This window comes from Alosa pseudoharengus, unplaced genomic scaffold (assembly GCF_046254945.1).
Source record: "Alosa pseudoharengus isolate Yale_2024_CS ecotype anadromous, Long Island Sound unplaced genomic scaffold, YU_APseudo_1.1 YU_APseudo_1.1_scf_23, whole genome shotgun sequence".
Lineage (NCBI taxonomy): Eukaryota > Metazoa > Chordata > Actinopteri > Clupeiformes > Clupeidae > Alosa > Alosa pseudoharengus.
Window position 1 is genome coordinate 27559671 of NW_027468685.1, and position 25552 is coordinate 27585222.

The 25552-nt window shown below is 47.2% G+C and overlaps 1 protein-coding gene across 3 annotated transcripts; it reads right to left on the bottom strand.

The window, feature by feature from the left end:
* Nucleotides 1–1166: 1166 nt before the first annotated feature.
* prrc2a (proline-rich coiled-coil 2A) lies at nucleotides 1167–25240 on the bottom strand. 3 transcript variants are annotated; one of them, XM_076302197.1, is made up of 18 exons: nucleotides 25125–25240; nucleotides 24838–24872; nucleotides 22223–22374; nucleotides 20646–20823; nucleotides 19670–19778; nucleotides 17943–18018; nucleotides 17611–17754; nucleotides 16757–17001; nucleotides 15188–15270; nucleotides 14696–14850; nucleotides 12769–12871; nucleotides 11476–11671; nucleotides 10982–11074; nucleotides 10244–10793; nucleotides 9670–9971; nucleotides 8379–8688; nucleotides 7707–7938; nucleotides 1167–7310 (listed from the first exon to the last, which is right to left on the bottom strand). In XM_076302197.1, exons 3-18 carry the CDS (start codon nucleotides 22335–22337, stop codon nucleotides 4205–4207), a joined length of 5997 nt encoding a protein of 1998 aa, XP_076158312.1. In that variant the 5' UTR covers nucleotides 22338–22374; nucleotides 24838–24872; nucleotides 25125–25240; the 3' UTR covers nucleotides 1167–4204. The 3 variants fall into 3 exon arrangements, with proteins under 3 accessions (XP_076158312.1, XP_076158314.1, XP_076158315.1); XM_076302199.1 differs by having other exon boundaries at nucleotides 24838–24909; nucleotides 25125–25212; XM_076302200.1 differs by lacking the exon at nucleotides 10982–11074.
* Nucleotides 25241–25552: the final 312 nt, after the last annotated feature.

The window sequence follows — 25552 nt, forward strand, 5'->3', positions numbered from 1 at the left end:
ACTGACAGGGCCACCAAGGACTGTGACCAAATCAACAGCAGAAAAAAACCTATTTAGGCCTAGCAAGCAGAAATGTCCCAGCCCGGTGTTTGCATCATAGACAGGTTATCTTTCAGGTATATTTTCCATTAGAAAACCATTGCGTTAGGGAACGTTGTGGCTAACTTACTTATATTAGCTTGTTAGTAAGCCAGAATAAGATGACAGTCGAAAGATACAATTACAGTGCTGCTATCAATTTAACCGCATTTAGTTTCTACAGATGCAATCAAATTGGCCTCAATCACTCAACCAATGCTAACGGTAACATTATTGTACCTAGGTCCTATATTGATATTATAAGATTAACATACCTGCAGTAAAAACCAAGCATGTCCGATAAACATTCTCAGATTTATTTCAGCTTCAAGAAATGGGAATTACATTTCATGTGAAAATCGTCCTATTAGACGTTCTCACTGCAACGATGCGCCATCTGGTGGACAAACGACTATGTATCGCCAATACTGGAAATGCAGCCATGATGATGATGAATATTTGGTTTTCCTTTAATCCTACTGAATTTGTAATTATATATCTGCAGTTCTACTTGCCGATACCGATAGTATGTGCGTGCCTGTGTGTATGCGTGTGCACCGCCATCTACAGGCCAATGAGTGTAGTGTCACTAAATGTACACATAACTTAATTTTTTTTAGACCCCCCCATAGATGAAATTCTTCAAAACTTGGCATACCCCCAGAGAAAGCCAGGTTAATCATACACATAAAATTTGGTGCAGTTGTGAATATCTTAACTGAAGATAGGGGTGATTAAGGCAGAATGATATTGCATTTTCATTTTTTTACCCTTGCAAATCACAAATGAGTGATTATGGGCCAGGTTGATGTGGGCCCTTGAGACCAACATACCATAAAAAAATCTTCATCCTCAGGGCCACGGTTCAGGTAGTTACTGTATTTAGGAAAAACTGAATTTTTTGGGTTTCAGGGGGCCCAGCGCGGGGGGAGTGGCCCCCGGGACCAAACGAAATGTTTCCGTAAAATTCTAGTGGGGCTACATACCCACCAAATTTCATGTGCCCCGGTGTTTCGTAAAGTTGATAATAATGATTATCAACTTTAATCTGACCACACCCCATAGCCCCATGCAACAAACCACACCAGTTCTTCCAGTAAAACAAAAATTTATTAACTTTTTTCTTTGTATACTTTTATTATAATAAGACACTTCTCTGCTTGTACATTGCTCCCTTGAACTTAAAATGGCAACATTTGTTTGTGGGAATGTAAGTTGGGGTAGACAAACTTAGATACATACCAATATACATACATGTGTGTATATTACGGTTCCAATAATAAACCAGTTATAGCCTAACAGCTTCAACCACTCCAGGGTACCTTGGTAATGCTGGAAATATAGTACAATCTTGGAGTATTTCAAGGAATACATTTTTATTTTATTTTACTTTTTTATTTAAACATGGGTACATACAATATGACCACGTCAATAGATAAAAGTTAACGAGGGATGAAGGAATCAGTTAAGAGCCCCCCACCCCACCCCGAGTAATATGGCTACCAATGTATGACAGGCTCCTTAAGCTGCTGCATCCATAGATGTGTTCATGCATGGGTAAAACAGTGTTAAAAAGGAAAATAGTTACCCACCCCATTTTGTATTTTATCCGTAATGTATAAAATGAGGGGGGAATCCTTGATGACCAAACAATTGACTAAGTTACCCCACTGCAAGTACTTCATTTGGATAAACATATACACACACTTCAATGTATATACGTGAATGTATGCAAAGGTGAGTGGTACAATTGTATCCTAATATGGCAGAAACAAAAGAACATTTTTAAACGTGTGCATACGACCTCTGCCTTGACGAGGGGGGGAACGTCACACGAGTTGAGAAAACTGCCCATGCGCACACTCATTCGTAAACGCTACTCGACGTCACAGAAGCTCCAGTACACAGACAAACCCCAACTTACAGCAGTGTGATATTGATACAATTTTGAGGAACAAAGAAAAAAAATGTATTCTCAATTGTTTATGATGCCCTTTTAGACTTTGGAAATCCTCTGAGCTGAGCCCTAAGGCGGAGTTACCGTGTAGAAGTTTTGTCAGTGTTTTTTGTCAACATTTGGGTTTCATCAACGTCCCTTGAACAGCTCCGTAACACTCACAGAAAAGTAAGCAAATTTCATCAATAAAGGAAAAGAACAGAAAGGGTCAGTTTTGAGGATATATAATATATATATATATATATATATATATATATATAGATAGAACTTTCACATCTGCTGAACTTCCACAGCAGGCCCATGAAGTTGAAGACTATGGAATATGAAACACTTAGTGGAAAGTTTTTTGTTTGTTTTTTTTAAACAGAGCTGTTTTGTTCACCCTGTAGACACTTATGGCAGGAGCCGCACCACCCAAGCAGAGAGCCGCCACCTCCTCCTCCTCCCGTATTATATGTACACAACGGCAGAGCCAAAAACACTCAACAACAGCAACAGTGGCCAGCAGTTCTCTGGCCCCTGCAGAGAGGGGTTATGACACCTGCTGCACTATCCAACATTGTGAGGGCATGCATTAAGGGGGAGAGGGGCAGGGGGGAGAGGGTTAGAGGGGCAGGGAGGACCCCATCCCCCCCAAAGAAACACCATAACAGTTTGCTTTATTCTAGGAGTGCTTACTATTAAGCTGTTATGGATAACAAATAACTCTGCATGTATCTAATCATAACAATATTGACAGGAATACTCAAGACCCATTCTCCGAAGACAAAAAAAAAAAAGGGGGGATGGAGATTTCAAGAGACTGAAAAAAAAAACGGGGAAAAACTGCCTCGGAAAATGAGTTTTGAGAGAGGGGAAAAAAAACCTCTTAAAGCCTTTTTAAGCCATCAATTCAGTCACCTTTTTTGCATGCCATTGCTCGAGGACAAGACATTTCCTCGTTGAATGAAAGTATACTCAAATGTTTGTGTCAAGAAAACTAGAGTGCTACGCTGAGGCTGGCAAACAAAAACAAAACAAAAATAAACAAAAACAGCCTTCATCAGTCAAAACAGATAACACCGGAGGAGTCTCCCCCAAACCCTAAAAAGAGGAAATCACACCGTATATTTGTAGGGCAGAGCAGCAAGGACGTTGACGTTAGAGACAGAATCAGTGTGAGTGGGGAAGTGAGCAGTAGTTCTTTGTGGGGTTGGTAGTCACAGTAAGTAATGATGTACTTGTTGAAAGACCCAAAACAAAAAGAAAAATAACTGCGAGAAAGGGCTGGGTTTGTATAAAAAGGTGTTTTTTAATAAATGATCTGCCTTGCAGAAAAGAAGAGAAATAAGTACACAGCCCTAACTCTTCTAAGGGTGGAAAGAAAAAGAACAATGAACACAGGAGGGTAGGAAGAAAAAAATATTAAAGAATTCCCCACAACATGAGGGGAGACAAACAAAACAGGCCTATGGTACAATTGTTCACGATAAAACGGGAACCTCCATTTCCCAACCACTCTTGTGGAGAAAAAAATCGGCAGGTCTGCACCCCCCACCCACTCCCCTGCCAGTTTGATGACCTCAGTCCATCCACCCTGTGGTAACAATACAAAAGTTCATCGTGGCCTTTGACCCCGTCTTCGTGTATCTGAGCTGAGCCTTGTCCAGCCGCCTCTCTCCGACACGGGCTCGGCACTCTCACTGGACTGGGTTCAATGCAATCTTGTGCTTGTTAAATGCAAACGTGCGACTGTTGTGGATCTCGTTTGAACGTTTGTAGCTTCAGTCAACAGATGCTCGAGTTTTAAAATGAAGTGTCTGTAAAATCTAATCAAGAGCCAGGCCAGAGAGGAGTAGGCTGGGGTGGGGTGATTGCTGTAGGGGGTGGGGGAGAGGGGGAGCAGAGCATGGATCTACAAAAGGGTTAGGGGGAGACAGCAGTAAGAGAGAAAGCAACACAGAGAAGGGGCAGGTAGGGTTCAAGAATGAGTAAGTACACGGTCTCCGTCACTATGTATTGTACAATAATGTGCTAGCATGTTAGGGTTGAGGAAAGAAAACAGTGAGTTGATGGAAACGAAAAAGGGGCAGAAAGATATCAGGGTAGGAAAGGGGAAGAGACACAGGATGCATTTGAAATGTTTCCAAAAATTCTCCAAAACAAAAATAACAAAAAGAAAAAAAAAAATTACTTCCTGTTTTTAGGGGAGGGCCAGTTGCCGCGCCTCTCGCCGCGACTGGCTCCTCCGTTGCCCGCCCCACCCATGCCTCCGCCTCCTCCACCACCACCGCCGGGCGGCCCCCGGGGGCCTCTTCCTCCACCGCCACCGCCGGCGCCAACACGCCGGTTCTGCCGATCCATGCCGGGCCGCTGGCTGGAGAAGCTCCTCTTGTTTCCTGCCGCCTCTTTGGAGGACAGGTCTCGCTCGCCACCGCCACCTCCTCCACCGCGCCCTGGAGGGTGGTGCTGGTGGTGGTGCTGGTGGTGGTGGTGGGAGGGGTATGACTTGCCGCCGCCGCCTCCTGCCTCTCGCTCGCGGAACTCTGTGAAGTCACTGCTCTCCGAAGCGGTCTCCCACTCCTCGTTGGCATGGTCCGAGTTCTGGTTGGAGACGTCGGGGGACTTGGCGCCCCCGGCCGGGTTGTGGTTGTGTCGGTGCTGTGGGTGATTCTGAGACGCGTTGCTCTGGTTGTAGTGATGGTGGTGGTGGCTGTTTAAGTTCAGACTGCTGCCGCTGCCACCACCACCACCCCCAACATGGCCACTGCCGCTGTTGTTGGTGGTGGCGTTGGTGGTTGTGGAGTTGTGGTTAGCGTTGGGAACGGCGGCATTGGGGTTGCCGGGGCCATCGGTCTCGGCAGGCGAGGAGGAGCGGTGTTGTCCCGTGCTGCCGTTGATGCGTGCGGCGTTCTCCCTCTCCTGCTTGAGCCGGCGGAAACGGGGTGGCTTGTCCTGCTGATGCTGCGAGCGACCGTGGCGACGGCGTCGGGGCGGGCGCTCAAAGTTCCGCGGTGGGAACGTTCCACGACCGTCCTGACCCGGGAGCGACTGCGGTGGGGTCCCTGTGGAGTTGGTGGCGGGGTTGGCCGACGGAGGTTGGCCCACGACACCTCCGTTCTCGGTGGAGCTCTGCGGAGGGGGCACCGCGGTGGCAGCCTGCCCTGACTGAGCCGGGTTAGCGGCCTGGCCCTGAGACTGGTTCTCACCTCCACCGGCTTTCTCCTTCTTGTCTCCCCCACTGGTGCGACCTGAGTCTTTAGGGGGTGAGGGGTTGGCAGGGGCCTGCTGCTTGCGGACGGTCGCCGAGGACTTGGCAGACCAGCTGTGAGAGGATGCCGACCCAGAGGCCGAGCGGTGACCTCCGGCCACGCCTCCCCCTCCTCCACCACCGCTGCGGTAGATGCCTCCTCCGGCGCCTCCTCCTCCCCGGCCCCTACGGGAGGGCACTCCTCGCGGGGTGAACACCCGTGCCTGTGAGCCCCTGGGTGGGGCTGACTGCCCGCCGCTGGACACGGCATTCTCGGGGCCGGTGCCGTTCTTGGCGCTGGGCTTGCGCTGCTGCTGCTCCTCCTTCTCCGAGTGCTCGCTGGCGCCACTCTCGCTGCCCGTCTCGGACCCGCGCTGCCTCCTGCGTTTGGGGATCTCCTCGTACTCGGAGCCCTCGCTGCGCGTCTCGCTGCGGTTGCGCGCGCGCGCCGGGTTGTGCTGAGAGCTCAGCTGGCCGTGTCTGCCGCCGCCGCGCGGACCATCGTTTTTGTTATACTCCTGGTGGTAGCCGCTGTTGGCCGACGCCCGGAAGTCTCGGCTGCTCCTGCCGCCTGCTCGGCCCCTGCTGCTGCCGCCACCACCGCCACCGCCGCCTGCGTAGGAGCCCCGGTACCCACGTCCGCGTCCATAGAATTCACCACGGGCACGGGTCGCCCGACTGCCCCTGGAGGCGGAGGGGTGGAACGTGGCGGGCCCGCCGACTCCCTCATGTGAGCGCTCGCGGTCCCTCCTGGAGGGCGGGGCGGAGCCGCCCTGGCCGGGGGCCGAGCCGTCGCCATCTTTGGGGCCCTTGCCTCCAGGTGCTCGCTCCTTGCCGCCACCGTTCCTGGGCTTGCCGCCTGGGCCAGATTCATCCTTGCCGGAGTTGGTGGATGACGTCTGGGAGTTGGTGGCTGGATCCTGCTTGTTTGCTAACGGGCCGCCATCTTGCTCCTTCTCTTTCCCCGATCCTACAGCGGTCTTCTCCCCGCCTTCCCCTTCTCCGCCCTCCCTCTTCATCTCCTTCAGCACTGGCCTCTTGATCGGGCCTGCCCTCTTGTTAAAGTTGGCGCCCCCTCCCTGCGCAGATGACTTGCTGTCGGCTGAAGCGTTTGCCGAGTGCTCCCCTCCCACGTTGGCGCCCGGTCCAGCGTTTCCCTTTCTGCCGTGCTGGGAACCTCCTCCGCCCGGTGCGCTGCTTCCTGGTCGCGGGCCCCACTGCGTCTCCGTCTTGTGGTCGCGGCCACGCTGGCCGCCTTTGGGGTGCTGCTGCGGTTGCTGAGCATGCTGGGACTGAGAGAAGTGGGCGTTGGGGGGCATCTTATCCCCTTTCCGGCCACCGCCACCTCCACCACCACCGCCGCTGCTGCCATGCCCAACTGTGGCGTCATGCTCTGGTTGTGGGGCCTGCGGTTGCTGATGCTGGGGTTGCTGTTGGGGCTGCTGCTGCTGCTTCCCACTGCCGTCCTCCCTGGCAGAGGAGGACGAGGATGAGGAGGAGCAGGAGGAGGAGAGGGACGGCTGGTGGAGCGGGGGCGAGGGGTTGCTCTTCTTGGGCTCCCCTACGCGCTCGCGCTCACCGCGCCCGTTTTCCTGCTTGTGGGGGTACAGGGAGAAGTGCGGGTGATGCCCGGGGTGGTGGTGATGGTGCTGCTGCTGCTGCTGGAGGTGGCCACTGTTCTCCAGAGGGGAGAGGTCTGTGCGGCCGTTGCGGTCGTAGTGGGGGTGCGGAGCGCCCCAGATCTGACCCTGCTGCTGACCCCCACGAGGGGGCCCCTCGTCCTGGTGACCGAAGCCGTGCAAGGACCCTCCACTGTTACCCCTCTGCTGCTGCTGCTGGTGCGCAGCCATTCGGGATCCACCGTCGGGGAAGCCGCTGTAGTTTCCCCGGCCCCCCATGAAGGGCTGATGGTGGGGTCCGCCAACCTGGGAGCCCACGGGTGGCGGCGTCTGATTGGACGAGCCAGAGGGAGAGTTGGGGGAGATGCCAGGCTGCTGTATTGGGCCAGATCCGCCATCCCTGCCTCGGACGGGGGGAGTGTCACTCCTGCAAGAGAAGGTAAGGAGTACAACACATTTTCACTACTGCGTTTCCACAGAGTGCCTCTGTGTGTATGATGCGCTATATAACCTGGCCTTGCCTTGTTGTTTATCCATGCAAAACAATCAGGGACAAGTGGATCATATCTTATAATCAGTCCTGAAGCATAATAATATCTTGGCTACATTGTCATAATGTTCTGTGGTTTCCACCTGATTTAAATCCTTTCAAACATAACCACAACACGATGGATAGCATGCAACAAAATCCATCTAATCTAGTCCAGGATTAAAAGGCTGTAATGTAATACATTCAGATGGCAGAGCCGGCACTTTGTCAAGCCCCTTTCACAGGCTTCATCAGGTATGCATGAGAGGACATCCTGACTGGAGTGGCTCTTACCTTGGCCCCTTGCCCATGTTGTCCTCCTCATCCAGGGCCTGCTTCTGCCTAAGCGGGGAGCTGAGTCCTCGGCCTTCTCCTCCAACGGGGAACACCTCGGGCCCCCAGGCCAGCTTCGGATCCATGGGGGGTGTCCCGCGGTGGGGATGAGGGGGTCCCCCATGCTGCTGCTGCCGGTCAAACTGGTCCGACCCAGAACCTCCGGAGTCGGAACGCTCTCGCCCCATGAGCCCTGTGACAAGGAACCCAATTCAAATGTTAGAACACATATCATCTCCAGCTAACTTTTCAGAAGAGACAACAAAGGTAAACAGTCATTCATCACTGTGGGACACCCTCACATCAAGACAACTGGAGGCCAAGGATGCATCTATTCAGAGGTTCAATGATTTGTTATGCTGATCAGAAATCACAATGATTCAAGAGAGTTTTCTTGCCATCACAGCATCTATTTTTGCAATGGCAGGCATTACAAATAGGATTATGTTCAAGCATTCCACAAAATATTAATTTCAACTGATGCATGAAAGCCATGTTAACATCTCATGAAAGTCAAGAGTGCAGACTCTACATCCAACAAATGCTAGCATTGTGTGCACAGATTTGCATGTATTGTGTGGCGATATGTAGGTCAGTTTTGCACGCGATGGGACAACAGTTATGTGCACCCACCAGAAGGGTGCATGTTGGGCGGGTAGTAGTCCATGGGCGGGGGGCGGCCCTGCATCATCCTGGGGTCCATGTAGGGCATCATCATCCAGCGGGGGTCAAAGTTCATGGGCAGGGGCGGCGCGTGGGGTCGGCCCATGGAGCCGGGCTGGTAGAGCGGCGGGCCGGTCTGCTTGGGGCCGCCCTGTGGCGCGTTCCCTTGGGCCCCGGGGCCCTGTGGCGGAGCCTGCTGCTGAGACTGCAGCTGGCCCTGGGAAGCCTGGCTGTGCTGCTGCTGCTGCTGCCACTGCTGCTGCTGTTTCATGAGCTGCTCCTGGGAGCGGCCGGGAGAGAAGAAAGGAAGAGTGAAAAACAAAAACACACACACACACACACACACTCTGCTTTTGTCTCCCATCGCCCGGGTTTTGGGGGGTAGAAACAATATCTGGCAGCGTGTCCATCATGCATAATTTAAACGGGCCTCGGTAACTCTCTTCATCTCTTACATGGTTCTCTTGTCTGTTTGCCAACAAGGTTACGTAACTCCCTGGGTAATGTCAGAAGATTAAAGCACACTGTTGCCTAAGCCATCTGCAATGCAGCAGCAACACTGGAACAGAGCTTAGAGGGATGATTTCCATCTCCATTAAGCTATTAGATGTCTTCCTCTGATCTCTGTACAAATCCATTTCCAAAATGCCTCCATTAGAGTGAGACTAAACTGTTTTTGTTGTGAAATATGTTACCATTTTGGAGCAACAAATCACCAGCATTATAATACTTTTTGAAAACAGCAGATGCCCTTAGACAAGATTGTTCATCGTTTCTCTTAACATCTTTTACTCCACTGTACTGTTGCATAAATACTAAAAAAGACCAAAGCAAGAAAAAGAGTGTAGGTAGCCCTGATGCAAACGGTACAGTTGGCATCCTTATGTTGCCATTCTTTTTTATTTAACTTTTTGTATTATTACAATTTATGTATGAAAGGTGCTATACAAAAAAAGCTTATTATTATTATTTATAAGTATATATTTTTTGGGGAGAGTTGGGGTGGGATCCGGAAAGGACCACGGGGCGGGAATCGAATCGCCAGTGCAGGTGCCCCAGCCAGTTGCGCCACGGCTGGGGCCTATTATTATTATTATTATTAATAAACACATGTGGCCTACAGGGAGATTTGGGCACCCAAATTTAAACCCAAACCATTCCAGAACTTGGTGTCTAACCCCCTCATCTGATGGCCTTTATTGTCCTGTCTGAATAAAGGATAAAAAGCAGAAGTGCTGCTGCAATTGTGCCGTGGACGTACCTGCTGCTGCCTCTGGAAGCGAGGTGGCAGCGACTTCTGGTATTTAGAGTAGCCCTGACCAGGCGGACCGCTGGGCTGTCGACCCGCGCCACCCCCCATGCTTTCCACCTTCCCAGAATCCTCTCCTCCTCCGCCACTTCTTCCACTGCGGACGTGAGGCACACCCTGGGAGTCCTCTTTGTTGTCCACAGGCCCTGCGACCTCCAGAAGCTTCTGTGGAGGCAGCTGCGGTTGTTGCTGCGGTTGTTGCTGCGGTTGTTGCTGCTGCTGGGACACTGGTGGTGGAGGACCCGGCTGGCTCTCTGGAGAAGACACAAGTGGCATCATTATGATATTGAGGCATTGAAATATTATAACCATATATTCTTTATATAAACTCCTTCCTTTCAAAAAACATATATTTATAGACAAATAGTTTATGTTCTTACGTTCCACTACTTTTGAGCGATAACCATATTGTTCCACCAGCTGAAGAGCAAAATCAACTCTAAAATCAGGTAGGTATACACTCTAAAAGCATTCGGTGTACAGCTGATCTGAAAGCATTTTACTGTGCTGTGGTGTGTCGCCTAACCTGTGTTGGAGTCGTAGCTGCTGCTGCTGCCGGCCCTCTGTCGGTTACTGCCGGCAGTGGAGCCAGCCTGTACAGAGGACAGCGGGGGCTCCTCGGGGTCCACGCAGGGCGAGGGGGGCTGACTGACGTTGGGCGAGGAGGCAGAGAGTGAGGGGCTGGGGCTGGGGCTACTGGCAGGGGCAGCGGGGGCCGCAACTGAGCCGTCCGGCTTGACAGTCTGCTGCTGTTGCTGCTGCTGCTTCTGGTCGAGCCGCTTGAGCTTCTCGGCGCACGCCGCCCGGCGCTCTTCCTCCATGCGCCTCTCCTCTTCCTCGCGGCGGCGACGGGCGCGCTCCACGGCGGCTGAGATCTCCGAGGAGGACTGTTTCCGCCGCTGGCGCCACGTCTCGTCCTCGTCTTCACCCGCCCCCGGCTGGGGCAGGAGCCCGCCAGAGGGGGGCGGAGGAGTGGGGCCACCGCCGCTACTACCGCTGCCTTGATGAGCACCTGGGGACTTCTGGGCCACCAGGGGGACAGGACCTGGAGGGCCTGTCTGATTGGACGAGCGGTCCTGCGTGTGACAAAGAGGACACAGTCAGGGTAACATTCTCTTCATGACAACCAAAGTCAAACAGCATTTTGTTCTGGCGGTCATGCTGGATGGGAAGAGTGGCTGGATAAGATGGGGCATGCTTTGAGTCAAATGAGTCAATGGGAGCCAATGCCGTGCGAGTCTGGGCACCAAGTTCCCCCATGTACCTGTCGGTAGTAGGAGTAAGGCCCCTGTCCGAGGAGAGGCCCTGGTGGGGGGGAGGGCTGCTCCCGAGGGCCACCCAGTCCAGACCTACGGCCCTGCACACAGGTACACAGTACCGTCAGCCGCAGTCAGGGGGCGCTCTGCTCTGCTGTTGTACCAGTAGAGAACACCTGGAGTCCTGCCTGCATGGACCTCATGCACTACCCAACCACCTAGACCACTGATATATATATCTGCAGAGGCGGTACTGGAGGGGGAGGAGGTGACTGAACGGTGAAGGCCTCCACCAGTCTTTATAGCATTGCATCAGTCTTTATAGCACTGCACAACGTGAGTAAACACACCAAGACCAGTCAGTACAGTTCAACTGCCTTTCAAACGTGTTAAGCTTCAAGAGAAGGAAGTCTTTACGTACACAGACACACACAAAAGTGCTCACACACGCAGATACAAACTCCCATGCGCACGCACACACACACACACACACACGGTGTACCTGGTAGGGTCCGGCGTTGCCCTGTCCGGCCCAGCTGCCACCTCCCTCCTCGGCCCAGGCTGGCTTGCTGGAGGGGGGTGTGGGGCTGTCTGCAGCAGAGGCTGGGGGTGTGCGGCGGGAGTCCCCTCCGCTGTCGGACGCTCGGGAGCGTGAGGTCGGGGCAGAGCCATCCTGAGCACGCTGCTGCTGTGGCTCTCTGTGGGGAGCGGACAAACGGAGGCCATTACGTTTCTATGTATTCATTTAGCAGATGCTTTCAAAGCATTAGTGACTTCAATTTGATGCAGGCGGCTACGAGTAGCCAGTGGAGCTCAATGAACAGCAAGGTAACATGCCGTTTTTGGTTGATTGAAAACCAAATGTGCCATGACACTTTCACACGGTCATGTTCTGGACCACCTGTAGTGGTTTCAACACACAATCCAGGAGGCCTGTTAGAAGGGCGTTACAGTAGTCGAGGCGAGAGATGACCATGGTCTGTACCAAGAGCTGGGTGGCCTGTTAGGTTCGGTACACTCGGTTTTTCTTTTACTGAATAGTACGATGCAGCACGACTGGAAGATTCGGCAACGCGGTCGAAGGGTCAGCTGTTTATCAATCATGACACCAAACTTTCTCGCAAATCTCATAGGAGCAAGAGATAATGAGTTCATTTTAGCTTTAATATGAAAGTGACAGCACTACCATTGCAATATCATTACAGAATGCAGCATGTCAAAATCATTTAATCCAGGTTACGTTTAGTCCATGTTACTGTAAATTACAAGTTTGTCAAAGCTTTTTGACTGACAAAGACTGACTAAGCTCGAGAGCTACATTACAATATTTCCGTTTACAATTACAAACACAGTTTTATACCAGCGGGTAATCAGTATGGGTAAGGTAAATATTTATAGCAGCGGGTAATCGGTATGGGTAAGGTAAATATTTATACCAGCAGGTAATCCGTATGGGTAAGGTAATTATTTATACCAGCAGGTAATCAGTTGGGTAAGGTAAATATTTATGCTAGCGGATAATCAGTATGGGTAAGGTAAATATTTATGCTAGCGGGTAACCAGTATGGGTAAGGTAAATATTTATGCTAGCGGATAATCAGTATGGGTAAGGTAGCTATTTATACCAGCAGGTAATCAGTATGGGTAAGGTAATTATTTATACCAGCAGGTAACCAGTATGGGTAAATATTTATCGCCAGGCCCATGTGTATTCATGGGAATTGAAAATGGGAATGTCATGGTCACCATATTGTTCCACCAGCTGAAGCACAGAAACACACTGTAGTCTTCTTACCGAGTGCCATTCCTGCTCTCGCTCCTCTCCTCTTCACCATCCTCCTCTCCTTCGTCATCGCTGAACTTCAGCTTGGCGGAGTAGTCAATCTCCTCATGAGCCCCTACGGACAGAAGCACACGCAGGCGTTCAAGAGAAATTAAAAAAAAGAAAAAAAATTGGACTGGGATGACAGACACACTGCTTCTCAACCACATCCCAGAACAACCCTTATCTGACGATCTGTCTGAGGATATTTGGCTAGTCTATCTCCGGCTCATTGAGACGCTCTGGCTCAATCCCAAAGTCCGGACTCAGACTCACGGACTTTGCTGCACGTTCTCGTAAAACTTGTAAGGGCTTACGGCTATCCCAATGCTGCATTTCAAAGGGCTTGAGGGTTTGAGTACACACTTACCGAGCCCTTTTGTGAGTCTGCATCAGTGCAGACTTCACCAAAGGGAATTACCTACAGATCAAAGCATTATAGCGTTTACCACGGAGACCATAGGGAAATCCGGAAATTAACAGCAGGGCACACGACCATGGAATGGAACCGGCAAGTGTCATCAACATCTTTGTTGTTAAACTTTGCCAAGGTAACAAATGATCTTGTGAAGTGCTGTCCCCATCCAATTTATACCAATCTGAGCCCATGTGGCCTCACACACTCACTCACTTAGCTCCTGAGATCAGTCTTTTGTCCTTAGTCCTCAGGGCTCACTTAGGGATTGAGCCACTGCCCTCTACTCTCCCCCTACTAGAGCTGAACGATTAGTAAATAATATCTAATTTCAATTTGTCTGACAGATGTTGGGATTTCAGGCTTTCAAGTCAGGATTACAAACTTAGTTTACAAACCCATTAAGATATCAAAACATAAACAGCTCTATCTACTAATCCAAGGATGAAAACAACGCACACGCATTACATATACCAACTACCTCCAAATACTGCTTAAGATGCCATATTTGATTTGTTAGTGTGCGGAGCACCGTACCTCTGACTGATGAGTATGACTTTCACACAAGGACAACATGACTAAAAAACATGACTACATGACTAAAAAACATTATTAAACATTATTGACCACTGGTTCAGAGTCGCTAGCTGCACAATTAATTAGCAGCCTTTGCAATTTGCTAATTGCATTAATCCAAATCGTGATTTCAACACAATGACTCTTTCAACCCAACCCCCTACCATTCCCACAGTTCTCTAATACAGTGTGCACTGCACTCTTTTAGTTGGCCTCCCTTCCACTCTCTGCATAGATGATCACCTCAGGGAGTTAGGCAGCCCAGCTTGCAGGCATTTTTCCGCTAATTCATCAAACCACTTGATTTCCCCTCGCTTGCTACAACAACAACGACAACAAAAAACGCCTCAGAAAGCCTCCACCATGTGGAAAGCTGAGCTTATAGGGGTTGGGAGGAAAAACAAGATACACAACTGGTCTGTACAAAATAGCTGCAGCTTCCTGAGGTATTCCAAGAACCATGTTCAGACTGAGGAGTCTAGAGCCTAGAAATAGAAAACACACAACACATTTCTGGACAGAAAGTTCTGTGCTAAACACGGAAGACAACTCATGTGGACCTCAGAGAGACACTTGTTTTGTTTGCTGAATTTGATCCCTGTGTGCCTAGTATGGATTCAAAGCGCAAAATGGCATCCATAGCAATAAGCATCACTGAGTGCAATAGCACAATGCTACAAATAGCAAAATATGCCAGGGACGTACAGGCTAGGGATAGGCTTTTTGACTAACCAGTCACATCCGTTGGCGTACACGCTTCACGTTTGAGGACGTGCACAGCCGATGCACCACACGAATGCCTGTATATAAAGTATACTGAGCCTTGAGTTCCGTGCCGTGGTGGTTTAGGATAAATAGTTATTGCTACAGCCCCATCAACCACACACACCAGAAGGGCGTTGTGCTCACCTGCCCAGCCCTCGTCTCCATCATGGTCCAACTCGTCCAGCTCCTTCAGGTCGTCCTGCTTGAGGATGGAGGGCCGCTTCACCACATCCCCACTGCCCCGGGGACCTCCAGGGGGCCGCCCATCAGGGCCTGGCCCACCCTGACCACGAGCGAATCTGTGGGGGGAAAACACAGCAGTCCCAGTGAGCACAGAGAAAGAATGATTGGTGATTGGCAGGGCTGTATGTTAACTGTGTTTTTCTGTACAGAGGTTGACAGTTTTGTAGCACAATCCACAAAATCTTTAGCATCAGTATGTAGTTACAAACACCTCATCTGTAGGCTTCACTATAAAAAACATTTGAAATAAGGTCACTGATGCTAAGCTGGTAAATCATCCATGGCACAGATTGATTTTCTAGTAGCATCTGCAACTTGAAGCTCTGAGTGTTTTCAATTGCAGTTTATTGGTGCTGAAGATTTATTGTGTTTAACTCTTGAGACGTGGCGTACCTGGGTGCCTCGTTGGGCGGTGGGTATCTGTAGGGCCCCTGGGGGCCGTACGGTGGTGGGAAGGGCAGGTACGGCGGGTACATCTGTAAACACCAAAGATCTCCTCATCAACAAGGGTGCACGCATGCATCAACATCTGAAACATTGTGTTCTACACGTCACTAGCAACATTTTATTGTTTCAATGTTATATGTTCTAAGCATAGTAAGAGGATTCAGTCTTAGAAAGTCATTTAGATAATACAGGACGAATAGAGGCAGAAATGTTAGGAGCAATCGTAACTCGCTCGTAAGCACAGCTGACGGACATATCACTGTTGATACTGCAGACAGATGCTTCAACCATCTGCAGGGCTTATTTCCAACAGGACAGGATGACATTGGCTGGATCAGGTGGCCTAATGAAAATTGCAAATATCTTAGCCAGCTGAAAGTCCGTCAGCCAAGAGCTGTCTGAGACACGACATTTAGTCAATGCAACATCCTTCATCCTTCAGTCATGACATCACATTAAAACACAATGTTACTGACCATGTCAACACTACAGGTCGGTATCATATACTACGTACCTAATCTTGTATCTGTGCACAGCACATGCAAATTGTGAACACAGTGTTTCCCATACATTGACTAATTTGTGGCGGCCCACCACAATATCAAAACTGACCACCACACAATGATTTTCCATGTTATACTATTGAGATGGGATGAAGTCCTGTAGAATAGAACACTGTTGGGTTGTCGAGGTTAGCACACTATAATGTTACAGCTACTTGTCAATATCGACTTCTCATGCAAAGCAAGCATAACTATAGGCTATTCATTTTATTGACTCCGACACAGAACCCCCCTCCCCCTCACCTACCACCACAAATACAATTCAATTCTGTGGCAAACACTGGAACATTCATATAAATGGCAAGTCAGAGGCGAAGGAACTTCACCTATCTCACCAGTACACATGAACAAGGCTTTATCCAAGGTTCCCACTCTAAGTCAGATGTAAAATTCCATGACTTTTCCCTGACAAAAAACTCGAATTTCCATTACCTACTATAGAACGAATCATACAATATAGCGACCAAAGATTTCAGAGTAGCTGCGTAACGTTCAAGAATCTTTGACTTTTTTTTAGAATGAGAAATTAATAAATGGGCTTTGAATAAACAATGTTGGGCCAAACACAACCACTTAAGCCAGCAGTAAATCTAATTATCAGATATACAAATTCTGCCTGGACATATATTTGTATTAATGCATTTTGGCAAGTACATGCATTCCCAAAATCCCAAAATTCCCTGATATTTCATGACTTTGCCCCACAAATGATACAATTCCCTGACTTTCCATGTCTGGAATAGACTTCATAAGAATTTCCATGATATTCCAAAAATTCCATGAACCGTGGGAACCCTGTTTATCAGTGCCCATTGGACTATTGGTAGCATTTGAATGTCTTTGCATGATTTTTATGTTGGCAGCTCACTATTTTTAGAACAAAACTCTAGTGCTTCTTTAAACCAGTTAAGATGTGATTTAAACAGTGTTGAGGTAAGCGTGTGCCACTTACGAAGGGAGGCATGATTCCACGGTAGGCAGGGAACTGGGGTCCGACAGGAGGCTGTGGCAGGGCGGGGCTGCCGGCCGGGGGGTTCCTAGGCGGCCCGTGGGACGAGGGGTTCGGCTGCTGGAGGGGAGGGGCCCCGGCGGCCCCCTCCATCACCAGGGCTCCCCCAGCACCAGCCTCCGCCACCCCCTCCCCAGCCGGGGTGGGCGCCAGTCCTCGGCCCCCACCGTCCCGCCAACTCGTCACGTCTGCAGGACACGGAGACACACAGGTACAGTGAGCAGCAGTGTCATTGAGTGACCAACTCAGCATCCATTTTATGGTCTCTATACTCTTCACAATAAGTGGCAACCTTATAGAATCTCAGTGGTTAGATGTCAAATGGCAATCCTTGTAAAAACTTCTTTAAATAAATAAACACTAATGACTATCCCATTCCCAGCATCCTTTGCGCCAACCCCCAACCACTCTAGGCAGCAGCTGAATCATAGGCCAGAGGAAGGGGTCTAAATATACACCGCTTTAGCTCATTATGAGATTTTAATAAATTCTCACATAAGCATCACCACAGCTCTTTTAAACAGATGACTATGCCTTCCTGGGCCCACTTCAGAAGGTGTCAATGCTGTGTGTGTGAGAGAGCATGCCAGTGTGTGTGTGTGTTTGTATGCACAGAGAAAATGAGTGAGAACGGGTGTATGTTTGTGACTAAATCAGAATCATATTCATGCTTTAATGGGCAAATGTATTTATACACACAAGAAATTCAGAATGGGCAGTTAGTGTATATGCGTGTTTCTGAGTCTGACAGTGAATGTGTGTGACACTCAGAGCGTGTGTGTGTTGTGGTCACTCACTCTGGGGGCGGAGGCTTGGTCCGGGCCCATACCACTGATCGGCAGTGGCCTGTTCTCTGCCAACTCTGTCCTGGTCGCCAGCCGCTTGCAGGGTGGGAAATTCCTCGCGAGAGAATGGCGACAGTTGGTTTGATCCCTTTCCACCTGCACAAGGCACAAGACACAGGGGTCACTCAGTGGCGCCTCAGTGGAAAACAATGAACGCTGGACTGGACAGTGTTCAGATGTAGAAATTAATGTATGAATTCATATTATGTGCATAGAAAGTTTACACACACACACACACACACACGCGCGCGCACGCTTGAATTGTGACTACGAGAGTGACTTACCATCCCCTTGTGCTCCATGTGTAACACTGGCCTGAGCCCAGGACCTTGCCCCTGCGGCCGAAGCTGTAACTGGGGCCTGGAACACACACACACACAGTCACAACCAGTCCAAGCTCTGCAGCTCTCTAATCCAGTGGTTCTTAACTGGTCTGGCTTTGGGACCCAAAATTTCCCATGTTCATCAAGTTGCTACCCATATCTTTTATGAGAAGACAACAGATAAGGTGAGCTACACGCAAAGTGCCTGTAGGCCTGTTTGTTTAGAACATGCTGATGTTTGGCATCACAATTGTGAAGTCTTCAACTCCTGATGTCACCTTTCAAAGTAGTCTACTCGACAGGTTTGTCTTTGACAGGGGTGCTTTGTTTCCATGTGGCATTTTAGTTTTGATGGTTGCATGCTCACATGTGCCAGCAATTCACTGCACACCACACACTGTCCCATTTTGTCCTCAATTTAAGTGAATCCATATCCTACTTCAAATATTCAGGGCCGTAGCCTCACATAAACATTGTCTATAAACATGTCCATGGCAATGACTGACATAAGAATAAAGTCTATCAAAATAAAGGTCCAATATTAGACCTAATAAGGTAGCATTTCAAATGAGTGATTTCTTCTTTTTTAAAACAAGCCCCATGACCCCCCCAGAACGGGTCCACGACCCACTTTTGGGTCCCGACCCACCAGTTAAGAAACCCTGCTCTAATCCACTCTGAACATCCATGCAGTAACTGATTGATTTATCTAGTCAAGAGTTCTCTAGTTAAAAACATTCTATTAACAATCACAATTCAAAATTAGGGCTGTCACTTTTGTGAAAAAAATCCTTTTTGATTCTTGAGACATAATTGTTCATTGAATCGATTGTAAAATCGATTTTTCATGTCTAAAGACGTTTCAATTTTCAACGCCAAATATAGGCCAATCCACGGAGGGGGCGCTTGAAGACGCACAAGCCAGCAATATTTCTGATGATTTCTTGGCGTAAAGTTTCGTGCACAATGACAAACAGGAGTGCAACATTCTCGAAAAACATGAGTGGACTACCATAACATCAGTGAAAAACATTACTGCAGGCTTCAACGTGGCTGCGTTTACAATTATAAATGTCAAACAAATTTCGCCTACGTAGAACTCACGACTGCACAGTTTGCATACCGCTTTGTCCTTCTCCATAGTTTGATATACCCAAACCCCAAAGTGCTTCCATATCGAACTCCTCAAGTTATTAGGGCCTATCACTCGTCTCTCTCATGTCGCACAGGTTGATCGCGTGGTCCTCAATTTTATGGCAAAACACCAGCAGCACAGCAGCCGATTGAAACAGCTGTTTCCGGTGCGTAAAATTGGTGGGAATTTTCTTTTTAGCTTTCGCAATGCTTACTGCACTTCGGAATTCTTTGTTATTTTTCTGCTTGTTTGTGAGTTTTGTTACATTTAGATTTTTTATTTGCTTAATTCGTTTAAAATTAATAGTATACATATTTGGTTAAAATCGATTCCCTATTTTAGTTTTCGAAACTTGTGTTGGTTGGTCCAATCGATTGTGCAATCGATTTTCGAACGTAAAGTGACAGCCTTATTCAAAATGGAATATTAAGTGTAAGCAATGATACCGAAGTCTAAGCAAATTGCAAAATGAAATGCACAAGACATCTTCATTGGCTATTTTACATATTTTTACAGTGGTTAAAAGGTGATAGATAGAAATAAAGATAGTGACCTCTTGCACTACCGGTTGAGCTGGCGGGGTTCTCGACTGGGTCGGTGCAGGCGTCTGTGAAGCCACAGGCTGCTGCAACTCCGGCTGCGGTGCTGACAATGCATCGGTACTGAGGAGAGAGAAGGAGGGGGGAGGGAGAGAGAGAGAGAGAGAGAGAGAGAGAGAGAGAGAGAGAGAGAGAGCAGTGTTCCTATCAGACACAGGAAATACGAACACAGATACCAGGCAAGCCCTAACAAACAAGCCCATTGAAGGCCTTCACGTTCAACACCACAGTTCCAAATGAAAGCTATTATCGTTGGACCCTGGCAGGCAATACACAACAGATCAGTGAGTTGCCTCAGAACACCTGCAAGCCCTCTCTCTCTCTCTCTTTTCAGATGATTCAGCACTAATTAAGGAACCATTGATCAGAGAGAGATTTAAGGCGGTTGCTATAGCAACAAATGGGGAGATATTTGGCATCCTTGTGATCAATACCAACATCATTCACAAAGCCCCATTCTAAAGATACAGATTTAAGGGCTTGAAATACACCATCGGTCTCACTTTACTGCATCAGCACATAAAGCTATGCCTATGGGGCAGAACCAACTGCATTACTGTAAAATGCACTCCCCACAGGGAAAAGTATAAGCAGTTTACTGTGATTGAGCAGATCACTCACGCTGGGCAGAGCATAACAAGACAGGGCAGGGGGGTTATCAGTGAACAGAACTCATGAAGCTCTGCCCGTCATAAAGCATAAGCAGTTTTATGTACATTTTAATGCCAGCAACCATACTGTATTGAGGACAGGGAATCCAAAACCGTATCTCAGGGCATAAAGTAAGAAACATTTTTTGTGCCTCAATTACCAGGAACTTTCAAAAGTCATTAAACATAATTATCTATTATCATGTCTTGCACTGCCTTGCCAACCCCACACCAACAATCAGGCTCAGTGCCTGGGAACCTGAAGCCCTGTTATGCTCACCTCTTTGGGTCTGCTTGTTCCTGCTTGCTTGCCCATCCTGTGCCGTCTTTGGGAACGAGCGTGACGTTGGGGTCGTTGCCTTTGTTCTCCGCCTTCAGACTGGGCAGGTTGGCAGGGGGGGGCATGCGCCGCGCAGAGGACACTTTACCAAGAGACTGCAAGCCATGACGAGGGGCAACTAATGGCAGAGAGGGAAAGATAAAGAGATGGAGAGCATTAGAGAGAGGACAAGAAAGAAAGAGTCCCAATAGCACAGAGTGTGCTGTAATATGATACTGCTAGGCAAGGAGGAGCAAGCGTGTACAAGACCAAGGAGGGAGCAGGAAACCAAGAGAGGCACAGGACAAAATAGCAGGAGTAGACATGGATATTTTGGTACATTCGCTTCTGTAGTCCCCAACTGTTTGGATTTTTTAACATGGCTCACTATGGCTTATGTATAAACATTGAGGGCACAGTTGAAGCAAGATTGCTCATTTACCCCCCCCCCATCTTTAAACAAAACAAGCTCCAAAGGGGAGCCTGGTTTGGGGGGGGGGGGGGGGGGGCTGCTTTTCTCAGTCTGACTTAATGACTTCAAATTATCAATTCTGCTGCTGACCCATCCTCTGTTAGCAGAGTCTTGTTCTCCTATGAAGCGTAATTGAGTCTGCGCTTTATTAAGTCTGCCTACCGTATCAGAATTCATCTTTTCGCATGCACACTGCACCAGCCGATTAAATCAGTCATTATCATAAGCGCAATAAGAGGGTTCAGCTGACAGCCCAGTGAAATACATGAAATCCTACTCAGGATAATGTCTGGCCTCCTGGAGAAAACAAACCCACCCCCTAAAAAAGCTTGTTCTGCTCAATTACACTGCCTTGTACTGCCTTTTGTTACATAGCCTAAAATTGAGACCACAGTATCAGGTATGCAGTAAAGGAATCCTGTTGAGTATAACTGTGATACAAGGACCTAAGGATGTAGAACACGTCATGTAAATGGGAGGCAGTGTTGTGCATCTTACAGTGGTACATAATGTTCTAGCTTAAAAAATCCTCACAACACATACTACCAGAAACACAGTAAACTACACATCATTAAACAAATATTAGCCTAGATATTACATAGTTTAGTATTTACAAGAACAATGTTACATTATTACAAAACAATCATCTTGTATCTCTTATTTCTGCATTACCAGGAAGCCACAATGCTGAAAATCAAGGCATAGGCCTACCCCACGGCTACTTCCCCTCAAGAGATTATACTAAAGGCCTGAGGACCTCAGTAAACCTATAGCAAAACTGACAGTTGCGCCGTCACTTTCACACATGGACCTATGCCATTTGCCTTCCTTTAATTGTGACGTAATACAATATGACTAAATTACAATTTTGTCCAACTGTAACCTTTGGTCCAGTGCTGAAGAATAGTAAGTACATAAATGGAAAGAAAGGAAGAGAAATGGAGAAAAAAATGTGGAAGGAGGAAGCTGGCGTCTACTTCCTTTGTCATTTCCTTTTAACTTAAAAACAATGGAGTGGCCATGGCAGACCAGCTAAAAGTTCTCATGTGGACTCCTAAGGACTCACCAACTGGCTTCTGTGTTTCAAGGCTCTTTCCTTTGTAGGTTTCAAACAGGTTGAGAGATGCATACTTGGTTTTGCCATCCTTCCCCTTTGCCGTTTGCCCAGAGCGCTCTGACATTGCGCTGTCCGCTCATTGAGTATGGTGAGCCTTGAGACTGAAATGAGAGCGGAAGGGAGCAGTGACAACACAACAGAGGCATTCTGATATAACCCAGGAGTATAACAAACAACACTTTAATGATACCCTGACAACAGTACAACTAAAAATGCTAAGAACTACCTCCATTTCATTATTTGGAGTCCTAATAATAATAAAAAAAAAATATATATATATATATATATACAGAATTATGCAATGTTTAAGGCTAACAGTTCAAGGAAAATGGTACAAGTGGTGTTGCCATGGCAATGCATCATAAATGATGTTCCTCTGTGCCTGCCTTCAGCTGAGTTGCCTCCATGGCAACAACAGGACTAAGTACTGCTTGCCAATAAAAATCAATGGACCTGACATCTTGCAGATTTACAACAACAGAGTCTTTTTCCTGAGTCAAGTGACACAGGAATTTGTTACAGGGTGCATTAACCTATGGTTATGATTATTTCAAGTGAATCAGTTTTATCCAATGAACTGAGCAAGATGCTAACATTAATCAAATCACAAGACAATAAACAAGTATTGCCGGTAAATACATTCCCAGTGGAAAATATGTTTGCAAGTTGAATGTTGTGCTATCTCCCTATAATATTTTTAGTTTACTACATATTTCAGATGCATCATAATGGCAATGCAATTAAGTAATTTTTGACACGTGGTTGAATAGAGTCTGATGGGGCGCCTTGTATCACCATATTACGAATAAAAGAGTCTGACGTGTACATTACAGCTACCCCATAAGTAGAACTGCCATAAGTGAATCAGAACAAAATCATGTTATAGACTATAATTAGTCCGAAGATACTGCATTATGCAAGTACCTGACTGCATGGCACAGATTATTCGTTGGTACAAAATCTACATTTGTTCTGAGTGAGATGTGCGATTCGGTCTCTAGATGTGTGAAAAATACTCAAGGACCTGCTAGCTTTACAGATTACCAAAACGCCTTGTTGAAAATTGTCGCCTACCAGCATAAACACTTGTGAACAATATAAACGACGGTACAATCAATTAAATGTCCTATCGTCCGCACACCCTATTCTTAGAGAACATGGGCTAACCAAAGAGATTAGGAAATTAGGTCGTGGGATGGCCGGCAAGCAGCGCTAACGTTACATATTACGTAGAGATTAGCTAACTAACATTAGCAAGCCATCACCTTTCCGAAGGCCCACATGTTCCCGAACATTAAGTTACACTGCCTTAGTGATATGTATAACTCGAAATCAAAATACATAAAATAATTAATCTACGCACGAATTCAAACGCGTCTATTCCTTTATGGCAAATTGTCAAATGTTGTATATGAAACAGCTAGCGAGGTAAATTGGCTAATGGTTCTAGTTTAGCCATACAGCTAGCTAGCTCCAATGTAAGCCTAACTGACAAGGGTTAACATTAGCTAAGTTATCATGAATTCAATCATACTTCTACAATAATTAGTAATTTTATATATTGGCATTTATAAATCATAACATTTAAGTTAACATGTATCGTTTAGTTCTAAAGGTAGGTTAACGTTACATCAACTGCGTGATCGTGAACGTAAACCAATCATACGTTAGCTAATGTTGGGATCCACTATAACAATTTAGCAACGCTGCTAACTAGCTCTACTCGTCTATGGCCTCCATATTTCGTGTGGAGGACGGGGGCTGCAATACGTTTCATAATACATATCAAGCATATTTGGTGTTCACAGATTATGAACAATATGTAATCATCTAGATATACGTTACATCGCTAAAATGTGAGTTACAATTAGGGTTATCAAAATATTCAACACCATATTTCGATCATAGACCAAATCGTTTTTATTAGAGAGAACAAAACAAAATGGCGGCATTAACGTTATATGGCAACGTTAGCTAGGCCAAAACGGTGTTTGTAACAACAAACCGGTTCAGCAGTTGGTTTACTGACCTAATGTTAACCCAATGCCTAGCAGGTATCAGATGATTGCAAATTGCACGAAATAACTAACAAATACAACATGCATGTAATTATCTGATCACCATATTACGCAAAAGTGTTTCAAATATATCTCTGACAATTGTATTTGGGTCACTCCACCCAATGCGTAACGTTAGCTACATTTCCCCAACAAGCTTGGCAACATTAGCTAGCAAACCAACGACAGCCTCTTACAACAGTTATCCAGCAATAAACTTAACGTTAGCATGCACACTTGCCAGATAGGCCTTATCAAATAACAACTGCTAACAATATAGTGTTTAGTTAGGCAAACAGATACCATCGAAATCAAGTAATTTGAGCAGGCAGTGGATGCTGGCCCACTGCTAATTAACTCTTGTTGACTTGCTATCGCAGCAAGTCTGTAAACTGTAACGATATTTTATCCTATTTCTACATTGGATACACTTAACCATTAATGTTACTCAACAGGAAGCTACAATATCCCACGCAAGAAACCGAATGATAAATTATGGTTACTAACCTGGTCTTGTCCCGACTTGTCTCGAGGTTGTATCGCTGAATAAAAAACAGTTAGCGTTAGCTGGCCGGCTACCTAACGTAATCAAACAGCAATGACACACGTTAGCATAAACCTCGAGCTAGCTAGCTATTTGACGTTAGCTATGCTAGCAAGCTAACGTTCCCAATTCTGAACAGTTATCGACTCAATAGCCGTAGCTAAGGAAACCCCAAATTAAGACAGAAAATGTATTTTTGATTAAATTATAAAAAATAAGGGCTTTAGACGGATGTTTGTGATGCGCTTACTTGTACTCCTTTTTCTTTTTCCACAAAACAAATGAAAAAGAAAAAGAAAATGTTACAGAGCGGGGTTGATCCGTCACTACAAGAGCCGTCAACGGCTACTAGAGACGGTAGCGCAGAAGGGGGTGGGCTACAGATTTTGGGGGCGGGGTCAATTTTACATAATAAATTCCAAAACCCAGTCTTGGCCTATCAGAGGGCAAAAAAATCTAGTTTATGTTTTATTAGCATGGATTTAAATCACGCCCCACAGTAAACTAAGATTTCATGTCATTCATCCGTTAAAATGTTTTCGACTGAGATTTCTGATAAACTAATGAAATACAAAATTGTTTAAATACAATATTTTTGCCTAATCTTGACCTGATAGGTGGTTCTCCCCCTCCCCATGAACTAAAATGGCAACATTTTCTTAGTAGTCATTTTCTGTA